This window comes from Phyllobates terribilis, unplaced genomic scaffold, assembly GCF_046119375.1.
Source record: "Phyllobates terribilis strain yellow unplaced genomic scaffold, ASM4611937v1 Scaffold_2__4_contigs__length_985480577, whole genome shotgun sequence".
NCBI lineage: Eukaryota > Metazoa > Chordata > Amphibia > Anura > Dendrobatidae > Phyllobates > Phyllobates terribilis.
In genome coordinates, this window is record NW_027362762.1 from 768,682,364 (window position 1) to 768,702,606 (window position 20,243).

The window sequence follows — 20,243 nt, forward strand, 5'->3', positions numbered from 1 at the left end:
AGTAATGGGGGTGTCTTATAGACGCCTCTCCATTGCTAACCTGGGCTTGATGTCAGCTGGCATTATAAGCTGACATCAACCCCAGCCCTATTACCCCACTGCCACCGCTACAGGGCAGTGGGAAGAGCGAGGCTAAGTGCCAGAATTGGCGCATCCTATGGATGCGCCATTTCTGGGGCGGCTGACGGCTGGTGTTTCTAGCCTGGGAGGGGGCCAATATTCATGGCACCCTTCCTGAGCTATTAATATCAGCCCCCAGCTGTCTGCCTAGCCTTTGCTAGCTATTAAAATAGGGGGGACCCCACGTCATTTTTTTGGGGGGGTCCCCCATTTTAATAGCTAGTAAAGGCTAAGTATTCAGCTGGGGGCTGATATTAGTAGCCTGGTAAGCTCCGTGGGTATTACCCCCTTCCGAGGCTTCAAACATCTGCCCCAGCCGTCTGCTTAACCTCCGCTAGAGCCTAAAATTATGGGGGATCCCACGCCAATTTTTATTTTAGTAAATCCTTTATTTTAACACTAAATGACAAGTACAGTAACCAACACTGTCACTGTACTTATTATAAATGTGACTGACATGTTTCTATCTATCTAATCTATGTGTGATGCTCTATCTTTCTGTTCTAAATTGTCGGGTACAGATGCTGAATTGCCGGCCGGCTTTTTTAAAGAGACAGTGCATAAAAACACTATTTTTTTTTAAATAAATCCTTTACACTAAATGACAAGTACAGTAAGCAACACTGTCACTGTACTTATTATATATGTGACTGACATGTTTCTATCTATCTAATCTATGTGTGAAGCTCTATTCTTTCTGTTCTAAATTGTCGGGTACAGATGCTGAATTGCCGGCCGGCTTTTTTAAAGAGACGGTGCATGAAAACACTAATATTTTTTTTAATAAATCCTTTACACTAAATGACAAGTGCAGTAACCAACACTGTCACTGTGCTTCTAATATGTGTGACTGACATGTTTCTATCTATCTAATCTATGTGTGATGCTCTATTCCTTCTTGTCTAAATTGTCGGGTACCGGTGTATGCCGCTGCTGAATTTGCCGGCCGGCTTTTTTAAAGAGAGTGTCTTCTGAGCAGTTTGTCAGCTTTTGGACACCTTTGCAGGTGTTTTCTATGTGTTTCTATGTGTTTTTGTTTGCCTGCCATTGGTTTTAACGGTGTTCTAAGGTGTTCGACGAACAGTTCGACGAACAGTTCCTCGAACATCCCGGTGTTCGACGAACCGAACCGAACCCGAACACTACGGGGGTGGCTCAACACTATTTAGGAGGTGTTCAATTTTTGTTCCAGTCCTTAGTTCTTTTAGGGACCCCTCTCCTTATGCTTTAGGTCTTCGCTCAGACTAGCCGAGGACTAAGGCGGGTCTGTTCACTAGGAACAGGCAGCCCGCTACATCGTAGGGATTCAGCTTAGTCTTACTGTAGGGATAGCTTTCCCCTATCTTTCCTTAGTACTTGTTGCAGATAATAACACCAGTAAAGTGGATGATTCCTCAGCCTCCAGAGATTGTTTATTGGCTGATATGTATCCTCCTCTTAATCCGGTATGATTGATTGCCTCAGAGTGGTGAGTGATCTTTGTAATAAGTCATCTATTGCCAGGGAAAGAAATGTGTGTCAAAATCTAAGCAAAAGAATGTGCACTTTGTAAAATGTTGTTGCCAGATTCCTACCAGAAGAGACTTTGCCAGTCTTGTATAGAACAGAAGTGGCAGAAGAGAGCCCTAACTTCGCCACTGATCTAAGGTTCATCATCAGGGCAGAAGTTTAAAGAGTCCCTGAGATCCCGCTCTCAGAAAGCGCATCAGAAGGAAAATAAAGATAGAAGAGCTAGGCAGTTATCCCCTATGTCAGATGCTTCCAGTAGGTCAGACCGACAGCAATACAGAGCATCACTGCTTCCCATTAGAAGAGACTGATAAATTGGTAAAAGTGGTTACAGCTACAATGGGGATAGTTGATTCAAAACCTGAAATGGTTGTGCAAGATACCATGTTTGGGGCCTAGATCACAGGAGACGTGTTACATTTCCTTTAAATTAAAAGATCTAGGCACTAGTCCAGAAGGAGTGAAAGTAACCAAAGAAAAGAGGCTCTCTTCCCCCATCATTTCAATGAAAGTATCCTTTTGATAAGGCTTCTTCGTCCATCTGGGATAAGGCCTCCTAAGCTTGATGTGGCCTTAACAAAACCATCTATAATATCTGCCCTCCCCTTTGATGATATGGGGATGCTAAGGGATTAACTGGACATAAAAGCAGATATTTTTCTCTGGGGTATGTGGGAAACGTCTTCCAGAGCCCTAAAACCAGCAGTTGCAGCAACATGTACTGCTAGATCTTTAATCATCTGGTTAGATTGTCTATAAGCCCAGGTAAAAGACTAGGTGGAGAGGGACAATATTTTAGCCACTATCCCGCTCATGGCACGGTGCAGCAGCATTTCTATCAGATGCTTCAGCTGACTCTGTGCAACTAGCGGCAAGATCAGCTGCACTTTCGAACGCGGCCTGAAGGGGGCTGAAGTGCTGGCCAGGGAATATTCAGGTCAGAGCAAGGTTGTGTTCCATCCCATGTGAAGGAGACTATCTATTTGGCCCAGCCTTGGATAAGATTCTGGAGAAAGCTGGGTACATTAAAAAGGTTTCCCTAATTTATCCATCCCAGCCTGTAAACAGACTTTTTGGAAGGAAGCCCCCTAAAAGCAAGATAGATGGGAGGACCGGAGAAAAAAAGGTAGAGGCTTTATGTTTGGAACCTCCCCCCAGGATGCTAAGAAATTGGGCCAGTAACTCCTGTTCCCAGGTAGGGTGGAGGCTCTCCTCCTTCATCCCTGACTGGGAAAGAATATACGGAAACAGCTGGATTCTCAGCCTGATAAAAACAGGTTTAAAGCTAGAGTTCCTGTCAATCCGGCAAAGGAAGTATGTTTTGACTCCCCCCTCGGACTTCACCGAGAGAGCAACTGGCTTAGAAGCCGAAATCCTAGACCTGGTACAAAAGACTGTCCTCCTGGAAGTTCCTGTGTCAGAAAGAGGGGAGGGGATTTTACTCCCCTCTCTTTTTAATAAAAAAAGCCGGACGGATATTTCAGGACTATAATATAAATTTGAGAGGCTAAAACAAATTCCTGAAGATTCAATCATTCAAGATGGAATCTATAAGGTCAACAATAAAGATCCTCTTCCCAGATTGTTTCATGGTAGTCTTAGATCTGAAAGATACTTACTATAATGTGCCCATACACATAAAACGCCAGACATTCCTCAGGATGGCAATAGCCATAGAGGGGGTAGTCAAACATTTTCAGTTCAGAGCCCTTCCGTTTGGCTTAGCAATGGATCCCCAAGTCTTTACAAAGGTTATCGCAGAAGTAATGGCTCATCTCCGAGAGAAGATTGATGACTTTCTAGTGGTGGGCAATTCAGCTATTGTACAAATCAGCTAGAAGACGTCATGTCTACCTTAAAGAACTTAGGCTGGCTTTTAAACTTAAAGTTAAGGTTAGAGCCCCGAAAAGCACAAGAATTTTTAATTTTTAGGGCTTTTATTGGACTCAGAGTTTCAGGAGTGTCATCTTCCGACGGACAATATAGTAAAAATTCAGAATCAGGTATCGCATGCTCTGGAAGTCCCCACCATGTCCCTCAGGAGAGCAATGTCCCTCCTGAGTTCATTAACCTAGTGCATTTCGGCAGTCCTGTGGGTCCAGTTCCATTCTAGGGTCTTGCAGTAGGATGTCCTAGAAAACAAGATTTCCTTAAAAGGGCACTTGGAAGGGAAGATGAATATATCCTTAAGAACAATGCAGTCCCTCCATTGGTGGCTAAATGTAAGGAACCTGTCCAGGGGATTCTCTGTGTGAACAGAGTTGCGCATGTTGTCACCACCGATTCAAGCCCTAGGGGGTGGGGAGCTCATCTAGAGAAGTTAATAGTCCAAGGACTCCGGTCTGGAATGAGAGAGAAGTTTCATCAAACTCAGAAGAATTGCTAGTGTGGAGGTTCCACCAATTTAAGATACACTAGGTATCTGCTCTCCTCCAAATCAAAGATGTCCGAGTGCATGCAAAGAAGCTAATCAACCAAATTTGCTTATCTGGTCGAAAAGCTTCACTCAGACTGAACCCCGCAAAATGGCATACTTTATTACGTAGACATGGGGTTATATAGTATTCTACTCCTAGGTGGGATTAGTAAAATTCATTGCTCTTTCTGATAACTTGGCACACTGCAATTTGCTCATCCATGTATCTCTTGGCCTCAGTAACATCTTAGGAATTCTAATGGGAGGGGTGAAGTCGTCTCTCAGTGCCATCTTTGCCAACTCAACATGAATCTCTCTGTTATCAGCCATGCACATGCATACTTCATTCCTAGGAAATCATTTAGTTGTTCATGCCTACAATAAGAACAGAAACTGTTAATAAATATATAATTAACTATTAACATAATCCATGTGCATATACACATTTGCATACATACATACACATAGATTATTCCATCATCTCTATATTAATTCACACTGATTAGGTAATCTATTAAAAGAACCTATTATATATTATGATTTTCTATAATATATATATTTTACCTTAACACTAGCAGTAGAACTTTCAGTAAGGAAACTGCTTGTATCCCTACAGAGTCACCATGTGCGAATCCTCTTGAACAATCAGGTGTCAGTGGCTTATAGAAATCACCAGGGGGGAACCTGATCCAGACGCTTGATGGAGGTGACAGATTGCTTATTTCAACTAGTGGAGGGTCATCTCCTTTCTTTGACAGCTCTTCATGTAAAAGGAAAAGAAAATATCAAGGTAGACTTCCTAAGCCACAATCGACTAAGACAAGGAAAGTGGGAATTAAATCAGTCCATCTTCAGTTATGTACCATTTGGATCTATAGAGTTGGTGTCCGTTTAAGATTCTTTCACTACTTTCCTAGTAGCTTTAACATCTGCTTGTAGGGTCAGTGACATTTAGGCCCTTTGTGTAGGTCCACCATTTATGCAAATCCTAGAAGACAGAGTCATTTTGAAGCCTGATCCAGCCTACCTACGGTAGCCTTACGATTTCATAGATCACAGGAGATGGTCCTTCCTTCCTTTTGCTCTAGCCCAAAAAATAAAAAAGAAGAAAAACTTCATAATCTAGATGATAAAAGATGTATAGTTAATATTTGTCATTTACGGAAGCCTGCAGAAGGGATAGTTCATTATTTGTACCCTTCCAGGGACCCAGAAAAGGTCTTAAGGCTTCAGGGTGCACAATAGCTAGGTGGATTAGAGAGGCCATGTCTTTAGCTTACTCAGCAAGTGGCAAAGAAGTTCCAGAAGGTTTTAAGGCTCAAACCACAAGGGCCTACTACTGCCTACTGGGAGGATTTTCAATCAAGCAGATTTGTAAGGCAGCAATTGGTCTTCTCCTTCCACTTTCTTTAATCCCTTCATGACCGGAGCATTTTCCATTTTTGCGTTTTAATTTTTTGCTCCCCTTGTTCCCAGAGCCATAACGTTTTTATTTTTCTGTCAATATGGCCGTGTGAGGGCTTATTTTTTGCGGGACGAGTTGTACTTTAAACAACTTCACTGATTTTACCATATTGTGTACTGGAAAACTGGAAAAAAAATTGCAAGTGCGGTGAAATTGCAAAAAAGTGCAATTCCACAGTTTTTTTTTTTTTACCATTTTCACTGAATGCTAAAACTGACCTGCCATTATTATTCTCTAGGTCATTGAATTTGAATAAACCAAACATATATAGGTTCTTTTTTATTTAAGTGGTGAAAAAAAATCCAAAATTTGCAAAAAAAAAAGGCAACATTTTCTGAGACCCATAGTGTCTCCATTTTTCAGGATCTTGGGCCATGTGAGGGCTTATTTTCTGCGCGCCGAGCTGAGGTTTTTATTGATACTATTTTGGGGTAGATCCGATGTTTGATCGCCCATGATTGCATTTTACTGCAATGTTGCAGCGACCAAAAAAAAGGTAATTTTGGCGTTTAGAATTTGTTTCTCATTACACCTTTTACTGTTCGGATTAATTCATTTTTTATATTGATTGGGTGATTCTGAACACGGCGATACCAAATAGGTGTATGTGTGTTTTTTTTATTGTTTTATTTTGAATGGGGCGAAAGGGGGGTGATTTTAAACTTTTTTTTTTTATATTTTTAAAAACATTTTTTTTTACTTTCTGCTTGCTTCAATAGTCTCCATGGGAGACTAGAAGCTGCACTTACCTGATTGGCTCTGCTACATACAGGCGATTAGCAGATCGCCTGTATGTAACAGATTTGCTCACTTGCTTTAGGCACCGACCAGAGATTGATAGCGGCATTTAACTAGTTAACAGCCGTGGCTAGATCAAGATTTCACCCGTGGCTGTTGCTGGCACATGTCAGCTGTATAAATTAGCTGACATGTGCCCGGTTTAGTGCGGGCTCCGTGCCGGAATCCACACTGAACCCGGGGTTACGACAAGGTGCATACTATTACGTACCGCGTCATAAAGGGATTAAACATTATAGACTGGATATGATTTCTTCTTATGACCTCACTTTTGGGAGAAGGGTTCTACAGGCTGTGATCCCTCACTGAATACTTATTTCTCTGTAATTCTCTCGTGGTCCTGTCATGGGTGTTTGACAGACTCTTGCTTAATACTTACCGGTAACAGGATTTTTCAGAACCCATGACAGCACCCTTATATACCCCCCATCTCGTGTGGGTGAGCACTTGTTTTACTAGAGTTTTAAGTAGAGATGAGCGGTGTTCGACTAGAACTGTTCGCCAATCTCAAATTCGAGCTGTTTTGGGCGGTGTTCGAGTTGTTCGAGGAACCCGAACGATTTGCAAAAAATTCGGCTGTTCGAGGTTATGTTCGATAACTGTTCATGCACCAAAAGCGTGTCCTGCATGTCTGGTGCTATTTAGAGCACCAATCATGCAGGGATTGTCTGCCACTCACTGTAATGCCACAGCCATGGTGGTTGTGGCATTACAGTGATTGCCCAAATCGATGGGAACAGTGCCAACAGTGAAACATGAAAAGCCGGCAATTCAGCAGCTGCATACACCGGTACCCGACAATTTAGAACCGAAAGAATAGAGCTTCACACATAGATTAGATAGATATAAACATGTCAGCCACATATATACGAAGTACAGTGAAAGTGCTGCTTACTGTACTTGTCATTTAGCGTAAAGGATTTATCAAAAAAAATAATAGTGTTTTCATGCACCGTCTCTTTAAAAAAGCCGGCCGGCAATTCAGCAGCGGTACCCGACAATTTATAACAGACAGAATAGAGCTTCACACATAGATTAGATAGATAGAAACATGTCAGTCACATATATATGAAGTACAGTGACAGTGTTGATTACTGTACTTGTCATTTAGTGTAAAGGATTTATCAAAAAAAATAATAGTGTTTTCATGCACCATCTCTTTAAGAAAGCCGGCCGGCAATTCAGCATCTGTACCCAACAATTTAGAATAGAAGGAATAGAGAATCACACATAGATTAGATAGATAGAAACATGTCAGTCACATATATATGAAGTACAGTGACAGTGTTGCTTACTGTACTTGTCATTTAGTGTAAAGGATTTATTAAAAACAATAATAGTGTTTTCATGCACCGTCTCTTTAAAAAAGCCGGCCGGCAATTCAGCAGCGGTACCCGACAATTTATAACAGACAGAATAGAGCTTCACACATAGATTAGATAGATAGAAACATGTCAGTCACATATATATGAAGTACAGTGACAGTGTTGATTACTGTACTTGTCATTTAGTGTAAAGGATTTATCAAAAAAAATAATAGTGTTTTCATGCACCGTCTCTTTAAGAAAGCCGGCCGGCAATTCAGCATCTGTACCCAACAATTTAGAATAGAAGGAATAGAGAATCACACATAGATTAGATAGATAGAAACATGTCAGTCACATATATATGAAGTACAGTGACAGTGTTGCTTACTGTACTTGTCATTTAGTGTAAAGGATTTATTTAAAAAAATAATAGTGTTTTCATGCACCGTCTCTTTAAGAAAGCCGGCCGGCAATTCAGCATCTGTACCCGACAATTTATAACAGACAGAATAGAGCTTCACACATAGATTAGATAGATAGAAACATGTCAGTCACATATATATGAAGTACAGTGATAGTGTTGGTTACTGTACTTGTCATTTAGTATTAAAATAAAGGATTTATTATTAAAAAAATTGGCGTGGGGTTCCCCTTAATTTTAGGCTCTAGTGGAGGTTAAGCAGACAGCTGGGGCAGATGTTTGAAGCCTGGGAAGGGGGTAATACCCACGGAGCTTCCCAGGCTACTAATATCAGCCCCCAGCTGAATACATAGCCTTTACTAGCTATTAAAATGGGGGACCCCCCCAAAAAAATGACGTGGGGTCCCCCCTAATTTAATAGCTAGCAAAGGCTAGGCAGACAGCTGGGGGCTGATATTAATAGCCCAGGAAGGGAGCCATGAATATTGGCCCCCTCCGAGGCTAGAAACACCAGCCGTCAGCCGCCCCAGAAATGGCGCATTCATAGGATGCGCCAATTCTGGCACTTAGCCTCGCTCTTAAACGCTGCCCTGGTGCGGTGGCAGGGGGTAATAGGGCTGGGGTTGATGTCAGCTTATAATGCCAGCTGACATCAAGCCCAGGTTAGTAATGGAGAGGCGTCTATAAGACACCCCCATTACTAACCCCATAGTCAAAGTTAAAAAAAACACAAACACCCAGAATAAAGTCCTTTAATTGAAATAAAGACACAATTCTTTATTGTTCTAAATTAAACCATACTTACCATCACACCCATTCCAGCTGAAGCCAACGATCTCCTGTAATAAAAATAAAATAATAAAGCAACCTCATCCTTACCTTTCCATGGTTCCCACGACAGCTTCAGCTCTGCTACATCGAGATGACAGGCTGGACCGCAGCAGAACGCCGCCATCCAGCCTGTCATCCCGCAGACACTGAGAAGAGCAGGCTTGCTTGCGCTCCACATTGTCTCTCTGTGACGGCATAAAGATGAGCCGAGGTCATGTCCAATGAACTCGGCTCACCTCATGCACGTCACTGACAGCGTGGGAGAATTCTCCTGCACTCAGCGCTTCAGCGTGAGAAATTTCCCACGCTGTCAGTGACGTGCATGAGGTGCGCCGAGTTCATTGGACATGAACTCGTCTCATCTTTATGCCGTCACAGCCAGACACTGCAGAGCGCAAGCATGCCTGCGCTTCTCAGTGTCTGCGGGATGACAGGCTGGATGGCAGCGTTCTGCTGCGGTCCAGCCTGTCATCTCGATGTAGCAGAGCTGAAGCTGTCGTGGGAACCATGGAAAGGTAAGGATGATGTTGCTTTATTATTTTTCTTTTATTGCAGGAGATCGTTGGCTTCAGCTGGAATGGGCGTGATGGTAAGTATGGTTTAATTTAGAACAATAAAGGATTGTGTCTTTATTTCAATTAAAGGACTTTATTCTGGGTGTTTGTGTTTTCTTTTAACTTTGACTATGGGGTTAGTAATGGGGGTGTCTTATAGACGCCTCTCCATTACTAACCTGGGCTTGATGTCAGCTGGCATTATAAGCTGACATCAACCCCAGCCCTATTACCCCCTGCCACCGCTACAGGGCAGCGTGGAAGAGCGAGGCTAAGTGCCAGAATTGGCGCATCCTATGAATGCGCCATTTCTGGGGCGGCTGACGGCTGGTGTTTCTAGCCTGGGAGGGGGCCAATATTCATGGCTCCCTTCCTGGGCTATTAATATCAGCCCCCAGCTGTCTGCCTAGCCTTTGCTAGCTATTAAATTAGGGGGGACCCCACGTCATTTTATGGGGGGGGTCCCCCATTTTAATAGCTAGTAAAGTCTATGTATTCAGCTGGGGGCTCATATTAGTAGCCTGGGAAGCTCCGTGGGTATTACCCCCTTCCCAGGCTTCAAACATCTGCCCCAGCTGTCTGCTTAACCTCCGCTAGAGACTAAAATTAAGGGGAACCCCACGCCAATTTTTTTTTAAATAAATCCTTTATTTTAACACTAAATGACAAGTACAGTAATCAACACTGTCACTGTACTTCATATATATGTGACTGACATGTTTCTATCTATCTAATCTATGTGTGATGCTCTATTCTGTCTGTTATAAATTGTCGGGTACAGATGCTGAATTGCCGGCCGGCTTTTTTAAAGAGACGGTGCATGAAAACACTATTATTTTTTTTAATAAATCCTTTACACTAAATGACAAGTACAGTAAGCAACATTGTCACTGTACTTCATATATATGTGACTGACATGTTTCTATCTATCTAATCTATGTGTGAAGCTCTATTCTGTCTGTTATAAATTGTCGGGTACAGATGCTGAATAGCTGGCCGGCTTTCTTAAAGAGACGGTGCATGAAAACACTATTATATTTTTTAATAAATCCTTTACACTAAATGACAAGTACAGTAAGCAACACTGTCACTGTACTTCATATATATGTGACTGGCATGTTTCTATCTATCTAATCTATGTGTGAGGCTCTATTCCTTCTTGTCTAAATTGTCGGGTACCGGTGTATGCCGCTGCTGAATTGCCGGCTGGCTTTTTTAAAGAAAGCGTCTTCTGAGCAGTTTGTCAGCTTTTGGACACCTTTGAAGGTGTTTTCTATGTGTTTCTATGTGTTTTTGTTTGCCTGCCATTGGTTTTAATGGTGTTCGACGGTGTTCTAAGGTGTTCGACGAACAGTTCGACGAACAGTTCCTCGAACATCCCGGGGGTGGCTCAACACTAGTTTTAAGGTCACATTTTTTCATTTAAGATAAGTGGTGTTAGTGTTTTTTGAATTGTTGTGACCATTGGAGGTCCTCTCGAGCTCTGTAATCCAACTGATGCGAGCTAGAGGTACCGCCCTTTTTATCCTCTACGTTTCCTGTCCTTGAAAGGCGGATCCTCTCTCTCTTGTGATGCTGTCATGGGTTCCGAAAAAAAAATCCCATTACCGATAAGTAACTAAGTCTTTTACATTGATTTTGTGGAACTAGTGGTTCTTCTATATCTCCAAAGTGTCTCAGGAACAGTTTTCCAACACAACACCAATCTACATATTGCTGATGCTATTGTGGGCAGCCTGCATGGCCAAAGTGTGTTAACTTGGCCTGCATCATTTCCTGACTTGTCTACTATTGAGCATATTTGGGACATCATTGGCAAAGGGAGTTGCAAGCAGTGGATCTTGATGATTTGCATGCTCAAGTACATTCACTGTAGCAGAACATTCCACAGGTAACCATTAATAACTTAATTGACATCATGCAAAGTGCATGACTTTCTCGTGATATTCTTAATTGACCCTTAATTGATTGAGATGTTTTGAAGTGTTGTTTCTATTTTTCATTATTTTGATATCATTAACATGTCTATCTATCCTGTGATTTTTAGAATTCCACTACTTTTCCTTCTTGCTGTTGTAATTTCAATTTTGAGACGTGCAAATGACATTTTTGCTGTACAAATCTAGCACACTGCTCCAGTACTTACGGGTTTAATCTACATACAAGTTCTTCTGCTATTTGTGCTCTACATCTGGAGAACAGGGTACTGTGGAGTCATTCCTATTTATACCATTTCATTGTTTTGCACAGATAATAACTGTGATCTCCAAAACTTTATTTTCTCAGAAATTGTCACATATTATTATTATCTGCTATCAATGATAGTATGGACAAGCTTTATCATGTAATCTTTGCATTTCTCATTTATTTTCTCTCTCTTCCTCTGTCACAGGGGTTGAAAAGTTAATCTACCATCTGAATAAGCACAACATCCCAATGGCTGTTGCCACCAGCTCAGCCAGAGTGACATTTGAAATGAAAACAAGTAGGCACAAAGAATTCTTCAATTTATTCCATCATATTGTACTTGGAGATGACCCAGATGTGAAAAATGGCAAACCTCAGCCTGATGCTTTTCTTGTATGTGCAAAGAGGTTTAACCCCCCTCCGAGCAACGGAAAGGTAAGTGTGAAAATATAAATTATTGCCTCCGCTGTGTACTGCTGGATTTGGCAATCATACAATGATAAAGTAGTTAACTTTCAACCTGCTTTGCAGGGCAATGAATGTAATGAGCTGAAAGGTATTTTGCGTCCTTAAAAAGAGGAAAAAAAATCCTAGATGACCATTTAAATAACCATTTGCTTTTGATGCGAGTGACATATCAAGTGCAATTAGAATACGGCACAGCCTGATTTCTAGTAGCATGTCATATGATTTGATGGTTTTGGTCTTGCCATATACAGTTAATATTACAAAGCAAGAGTAACTGACCACTTAGCTCAGTATATAAATTGTATTGCTTTAGGTGTGCTCTACTGCTAAAGTACTCATTATTTTATGTCGAGAACCTGGAACCAGCTGATTTATGTCAGTCGTACCACTCCATCTCACTGCTAAATAGGCATGCGAAAGGTTATTCCCGTAAGTCGAGCTGTCACATTGCATAAAGCCATTACACTGTTTTTAAAAATTGAAGAAATTGAGAAAAGTTTCTGCTGCAGGAACCCTACAGTATTTGTCGTGTAGGTCTTTTTGTATTTCAGAAGGGATGACATCTATTTTGCCCAGTTTATTGCATTTCCTTGATGTTTTGCCATTAATAGAGTAAAAGTATCCAGTATCTTGCATAAATTGTCAGTGAGAAAAAAATCTAGGTTTTTTAGATATATAATAGGGAGACTGCAGCTAAAAGCGAAAAGGTTGCATTAGATAAATGTAATCTGTCAGCATGTTTTTTGTCATGTAATCTGAGAGCAGCGCAGGTCTAGTGATGCATCACTTATTGGGCTATTTCGTGCAGTAATGACAGAATCCCTGTTTTCTCTGTTGTATATACAGCAGTGCTCAGAATGCTGAGCTGTGTACAGGATAACCCAGCCCACACCACTGATTGGTAGCTTGTTGGCAATATACATTCTATACAGGAAGCTACCAATCAACGATGTGGGCGGGGTTACACAGATTAGCTAGACTGCCTGGCTTGCCACACCTAGTCCTCTCATGATAATGTCTTGTTAATAAAACATTGATTGTATTGAAACTACAGCAATACGGCCCCTGCCCCTTTGTTAAGCTGACAGATTTCTTATTGTATAGGATCTTTCTAATCTCCACTAATTGTCAATAATTTTGCAAAAATCAAATAATTTGAAAGTAAAAATCCTATTGCAATGCCTTTGTAATTGAGAGACTAAATTGGATTTACAAGGACATATTACATAAATCATTAGAACTAGTAAATGTAATAAACTGTGTATTATATCTTATAGAAATATGATACTTTATCCAATTATTAGCCACTTCTTTTTCTCTCATTTGCCTCTTGAGCTCATCATTTAACTAAAATCCGACTTGATCAAGATAAACTGGTCTTCCAGTTCTCTGAGGGATGAGATTACTGCTGCTAAAAAAGGGGAGGAAGGAGGTGCAGAGTAAGAAGAGGCATACACAGACAATTGCTGGGTGTGTCTGTCCCCATTACTTGATTCATAGCTACCCTGTTCAGTACGGTTGTGTAATGTCCTCCAGAACGCTGATTCTGAATAAAAGAATCCCTCATGCCTCTTTGTACTGTGTATGAAAGACATGATAGCAGCTGGTCATCACTCACTAGCTCAGAGAAGACTGATCGTTGGTAAAAGAGCCTGCAGAGGTGTTATTCAATTTTTCTATGCTTTAAAATGACTGTCTGTCCTCAAATATCAAGTAAAATTATTCCAAAAATCTATGTTGATTATTTTCACACTTTATCAAATTGTGGTCAAAGTTTTTTTTATTTAAAACACAAACTCCAAATTCCCTTTGAAAATATTTACTAGGAGCTTACTGCATACTACCTATATAGTGAACTCAGTAGTATAACATCATACTTCAAAATTGTAAATGGAGTCGGGGGCAACATGAATTTTATTATCTAATTCTATGGCTAAGCAGAGGATATGAAGCTCTGTGTAAAAAAGGGAAACTTTGCCACATTAAAAATATATTTATTTTTTTTTTTTTTTACTTGCCTAAAATTAACTATGTTAAATTTGGAAACTAATTTTAGATAACAATTTTGTGTACATATGTGGAGGTAGACTTGAATGTAGACACAGCTGAAGGTTATGTTATGTTCAAGTGAAATAGCTAAAAAGTTAAGAGTTTCACTTAAGTGAAGCTTTTAAATGACCCTTTAAATATCTGAGTAATATAAATGTATAAATATTGAAACACAAGAAAAGTAAAAAGGAAGCATGAGAACTAAAAATCAGCAATCACATTAATAATGAGTTGTATTCTCTAAGAACTGTTTTTGTGCTATTAGTAGAATATATTTTAATGTCCATCTTTTATTAAGCTTTGGTTTATTTTTGAGATTTACCCTGCAATGTATACAATCTGCATTGAGAATCTGCAGCAGAAATTTACATGCTTCATATTGAGCATCCACCCTGCGGGGTTATTTATGCTGAAGATTTTTTTTTTACCTAGTGCATTAATAAAATGTAGGCAAATCTCATCCAGTATTGTAATATACTGCAGCATTTCTGCGCACAGTTCTGTGCCACAGAATATGCAGGATATTCACTATGAAAACATCATATTAATACGAAAAGGCTATTTAAAGAATGATTAGATTGGATCCATTTAAAGAATTACTCATGAGCCTTTATGATGACATATTCTATAAGTTGATGTCATTATAGCCTATAGGTGACAGACAGAACCCACTATTACAGAAACATTTAACATATCTATCACTTGTTAACTATAATGACATCCATTTCATAGAGACATCATGAAAAGCTATTGAAAAGCATTGATCACACTGCAATCGACGAGAGATGCCATATAGTGGCATCTGTTACTCATAGACTTCGATCTTAAAGGGAATCTGTGAGCAGGTTTTTGCTATCTCATCTCAGAGCAGCATAATATAGGGCAAGTGAACCTTATTCCAATGATGTATCACAACTGCTGCATCCAGTAAACTATTATAGTTTTTAGCTGTAGCATGTATCAGAGCTCAGAAAGCTAACGCCCCCCAAAGCTTTCTATGTGCATTGTCAAAAGACAGAGAAGGGGGTCGTCGCTGGGCCAGTGCTCGCATGCACTGTGGTCATCGCAATGATAAATGCCTAGTGATAAAACCTTAATTGTATGGAGACAACAGTACTAAGGCTAATAAGTGACACATCGCTGAATTCAGTGTCTCAGCTGCTACATCATGCTGTCCTCAGATAACATAGCAAAAGCCTACTGACAGATTCCCTTTAAGAAAGGAATATGCTTCACATCTGTGATCCATGGATTGAGTGATCTACTACTCAATTCCACACCTTTCTTTTTGCACTAAAGTTATGTGAGTACTGTCTAGACAGAAGACAAAATTACACTTTTTTGGCCTCAGTCCGGCAAAATATCCTATGGACACATTTTGTGTATGTTCAAAGTTTTCCTAGTTTATACGCTAAACACTATGCAAAAGCATGATGGGAACAAGGACTAAGTCATTACCTCTATTGGTCTTCCTTCTGTAACAAAACCTCACTTTTATTGCTTCCACCATTCTCAATGATAAATCACCCCATGTACAAATGTCTTGGTGTAGCATCCTTTAAATGTTTGTAATGGTCTCTCATTCATTTGTAAACCTGCCTGTTGAAGAGGCCTTTGTGCCCTAAAGGCAAACAATTTTGTTGGTTATCCAGTGAAGGTATTACCCCAATAATACATTAGTCTTTTTGACCCAAACATTTTTTTACATCAATTAGGTTTTTCTACCTTAGTACATCATTTATTGCTGGACCCCCTTTTAGGGGAAAAAACATGCTTCACAAATGAAAAAAATGAAGAATAAGCAAATTTAGGTAGAATCTGTTTGCAATATTGATGGTGGCTCAGTGGTTAGCACTGCAGCCTTGCAGCGCTGGGGTCCTGGGTTCACATCCCACAAATGACTGCATCTGCAAGGAGTTTGTATGTTCTCCCTGTGTTTGTGTGGGTTTCCTCTGGGTACTTCAGCTTCCTCCCACACTCCATAGACATACTGATAGGGAGTTTAGATTGTGAGTCCCAATGGGAACCATATTGCTGATGTATGTAAAGCGCTACGGTATGTGATAGTGCTATATAAGTAAGCATAATAAATAATAATATTCACGTTATTTACCTTTATAGAGGACTAAAGTCCCTTTTTTCCAAAAAAGTGTGCCAAATCTCCTTCCAATCACTCTGCCATTGGGTGAGATATATCAAGCTAAATGCACCAGAATTCTGATGCAATTTACACCAAAAATTGTCTTTTATGACTTGCATCATATTTAATATGTTTTCAGAAACTTTCTGCACCTTGCCTGACAAGGGATATATGTTTTCTGAAAATGTATGGTGAATGGTTTAGCGGCATTATGTGGCTCCGGACAAATTGGGTATGGCTTTTTTGAAAAGTCATGGCTTAGCGGAAAGGATATGGTTTATCATGAAACACCATGTGCTAAAAAATGTGCTAAATTTTTGGTGCACATTTCTGGCACAAAATAAGAAAATAAATGGTGTAAACTTAGAGTAGTATGTCTTAAATATGCCAAATGTATTAAACAACATGAACCATTATAATAATTTTGGTGAATTTTAAGACTGGTCAAGGTCTACGTTTATGCTGTCCAATAATTAGACAATATTGATATATGTGCCATTTTGTGTCTGTCGGAGGTCATCATATGGGTTTGCTTTGGAGATTTCTGCATAATGTAGTTTTAATTTAATCAGAAATGTATGGAGTAAACTTCTAAGCAGCAAGTATTAGTGGATGCATTTTGCCACAATTTTGGTTTTGTAACTTTATAAATGAGGTAAAGTGAGCAGAGGATTTGTGACTTTGTATCAGAACCTCCTACTAAGGAGTAGAGATGAGCGTTGTTCAACTCGAACTGTTCGCCAATCTCAAATTCGAGCTGTTTTGGGCGGTGTTCGAGCCGTTCGGCTAACACGAACGATTTGAGAAAAATTCGGCTGTTCGAGGTTATGTTCGATAACTGTTCGTGCACCAAAATCATAACTGGATTTTTTCTCATAATCATGAAAATTTATGTTAATACGCAGTTTGAGTGTACAGCGGGGTGGGGGGAGGGGCAGGGGATGGATCTCTGCAGGAATAATGAAGATCTCCATTTTTTTTTCTCTTTCCCGCATTTACAGTGGGGAGGTGCAATCTGTCAGCCTATCAGCAGCGCACACACGGAGCGAAGTGCTTTTTTTCACACAAGCAAGGGCATGTGTCATTGGCAGTGTATGTCACATGTCCTTGCCCTATAAGACCAAGCCATTTTCCCCGTCGCCACCATTTTCTCACTGCTGCAGCTGCGTGTTAGACGGCACCGCTGTTGCTGTGTGCGCTATACCTTGTTAATTTCAAGCCAATTTTCGCACAAATCTACAGATAGCTTGGGAGTAGGGAATAGTTGTGATTGCAGTCCTTTTAAGGACTAGGTTACAGCATTTCCTACGACTTTTATCAGACATGTCTGTGCTCTTAAATAGATAGATTGTGGGAGTAAAGACTAATTGTAATTGCAGTCCTTTTCAGGACTAGGTTACATCAGTTCCTATCAGTTTTTGCCATGCAGGTCTGTGCCAGTGCTGTGCAAGTTTTTTTCACAGCATTTGGCTGAATCTAGCAAAGCTAATCCTTTTTGGCCTATTGCAGAGTGTGTTAGTCAGTGGAGTAGCCTATCTGTGTTGCAAGATAACCTGTGTATAGAATACCATTTTTTTACTGCACCTAGTGAAGTAAAATCTTTTGGGCATAGCATCATTCTATTAGTTCATCTATACTGACCTCCATCAGGTTGCAAATTGAATATAATTTTTTTCTGCATCTAGCTCTGAAAAAATATTTGGGCTTCTAGCAGTGTGTGGGACTTGTTCTATTAGTCCATCTATAATGACCTCCATCAGGTTGCAAATTAAAAATAATTTTTTGTCTGCATCTAGCTCTGAAAAAATATTTGGCCTTCTAGCAGTGTGTGGGACTTTCTCTATTAGTCCATCTATACTGACCTCCATCAGGTTGCAAATTGAATATAATTTTTTTCTGCATCTAACCCAGCCAATAGTTTTGGCCTAATACCACAGTTTGGCCACTCAGCTCTGCTCGGTTCCCATCCATTGTTTTTTTGTGCAAACAACTCCAGAGTTGTGAATTAGTTAACCACCAAAATGAGTGGAAAAAGGCCTGCTGCTGGTGGAAAGGGGAATAGGCGTGTTGGGAAGGGGAAAAAAGGTTGTGTCCGTGGGGTAGGTGTTAAATCAACAGTAACATCAGCAGAAGAAAGACCATCTTCCAGCCAAGCTAAAATGTCTACTTCTTTTAGCGGACAATGTGATAAGATCCCTTTCTTACGGCCACGCCAATCGCTACAAATTCCAGATGAGGCACAAAAACAGCAGGTGTTTCAACGGATATCAAGTGCTCCTTTAAGTGGGCTCTCCTCCACATCAACTTCAACATCACAAATACTCCAGTCCTCAAAGGTGTCACCCCAATCGCACTTGCTTCCTCACAGCTCCCAAATCTCCAGCTGCCCGTCTGAGTATGAGGTAGAACAGATGGTTGAGTCTGCAGAGCTGTTTACTCATACTATAGCCTGGGAATCAGAGGTCGACTCCAGCGCTTCTGTGAATCCAGACGAGGAAATGATCTGCACTGATGCCCAGAATCTTTATGAGTCGGATCCAGGACCAGATGCAGAAGGTTCTGACCATAATGTAGACTCTCCTTCCCAAACTGTAACTCCTGTTGGTGGAGACAATGAGGAAGACGATGATGATACTCAAATATCTGATTGGAGCGACAACTTTAGTTTTTTGTCAGGGCAGGAACAGGTTGGCTCTGAGGACGACGGGTGTGATAACGCACATGGTGATGATGATGAGGTTGGAGATCCCACTTACTGTCAACCCACAGTCAGCCAAGAGATGAGGTCAGCAGAGGAGGTGGAGGAAGATGCTAGTGACGACGAGGTCAGGTTGCGCCTTCCTGGACAGAGACGTAGTACTGGAAGCACGTCAACAACTGCATCCTCAAACACAACTCTGCCTCTCACCACAAGTCGTGGTGACTCTTCAGGTCGCATGGGTGCTAAGCTTTGCATAGCCTGGGCATTTTTTCAGATCGATAAAGATGACCGAACTCGTGTTATCTGTAACATTTGTCAGCAAAAGCTAAGTAGAGGCCAAAAAATACATAGTTTGAGTACTTCATGCATGAACCGGCACATGGACATGAAGCATAAGTTGCAGTGGGAAGCTCAGTGTGCTACAATGCGGCCTAGCCGGCCGGGCCAACCACCGTCTGCCATATCTTGTGCATCCGCGGCCTCTTCATCCTCTGTGACTGGGGGGACAGCAGTCACACCTGTTTTGGGGCGCAGACCTGCCACCTCTTTACCCGCAACAGCCAGCGTGATTGGCAGGTCATCATTTTCTTTGGAGGTGGTAACACCAGCTGGTGTTGAACGCTGTCCGACATCGATAGCACCACCTTTGGATCAAGGCAACCTAACATGTCCGCCTGCATCCTCCTCACAGACCGGCAGGTTGCCGGGGACACCCTTATCAACCCCGTCTAAGCATAATAGCCAGCCCTCGGTCCCTCAGATGTGGACAAGTAAAAGACCATTTCCTCCTAGCCATGAGAAAGCTAAGAGGTTGAATTTCACCATCTGCAAGCTCTTGGCTACAGAAATTCTGCCTTTCCGCCTGGTGGACACAGAGGATTTTCGAGACCTTATGTCCGTCGCAGTGCCCCAGTACCAGATGCCCAGTCGGCACTACTTCTCAAAGAAAGGTGTGCCTGCGCTCCACCAGCATGTCGCACACAACATCACCGCTTCTTTGAGAAACTCTGTGCATTTCACCACAGACACTTGGACGAGTAGGCATGGACAGGGGCGTTACATGTCGCTGACTGGGCACTGGGTAACTATGGTGACAGCAGGACAAGGGGCTGCTGTCCAAGTCTTGCCGTCCCAACGAGTTGTGCGTCAATCCTCTTTATGTCAAAGTTCCTCCACTGCTTCTGCCTCCTCAACCTCCTCTCGGTCTTCCACCTGCACCCAAAGCCTGTCTGGTCATGCCACAAGCTTTCTAACTGCGCAGAAGGGATCCTGCACAC

The 20,243-nt window shown here is 41.3% G+C and overlaps 1 protein-coding gene across 1 annotated transcript in view; it reads left to right on the forward strand.

The window, feature by feature from the left end:
• The window catches only part of PUDP (pseudouridine 5'-phosphatase), a 505,744-nt gene that overhangs the window by 199,412 nt on the left and 286,089 nt on the right, over positions 1-20,243 (forward strand). Inside the window, exon 3 of the mRNA XM_073670728.1 lies at positions 11,814-12,043. Coding sequence (XP_073526829.1) covers positions 11,814-12,043 — 230 coding nt within the window. The remainder of the gene's footprint in view (positions 1-11,813; positions 12,044-20,243) is intronic.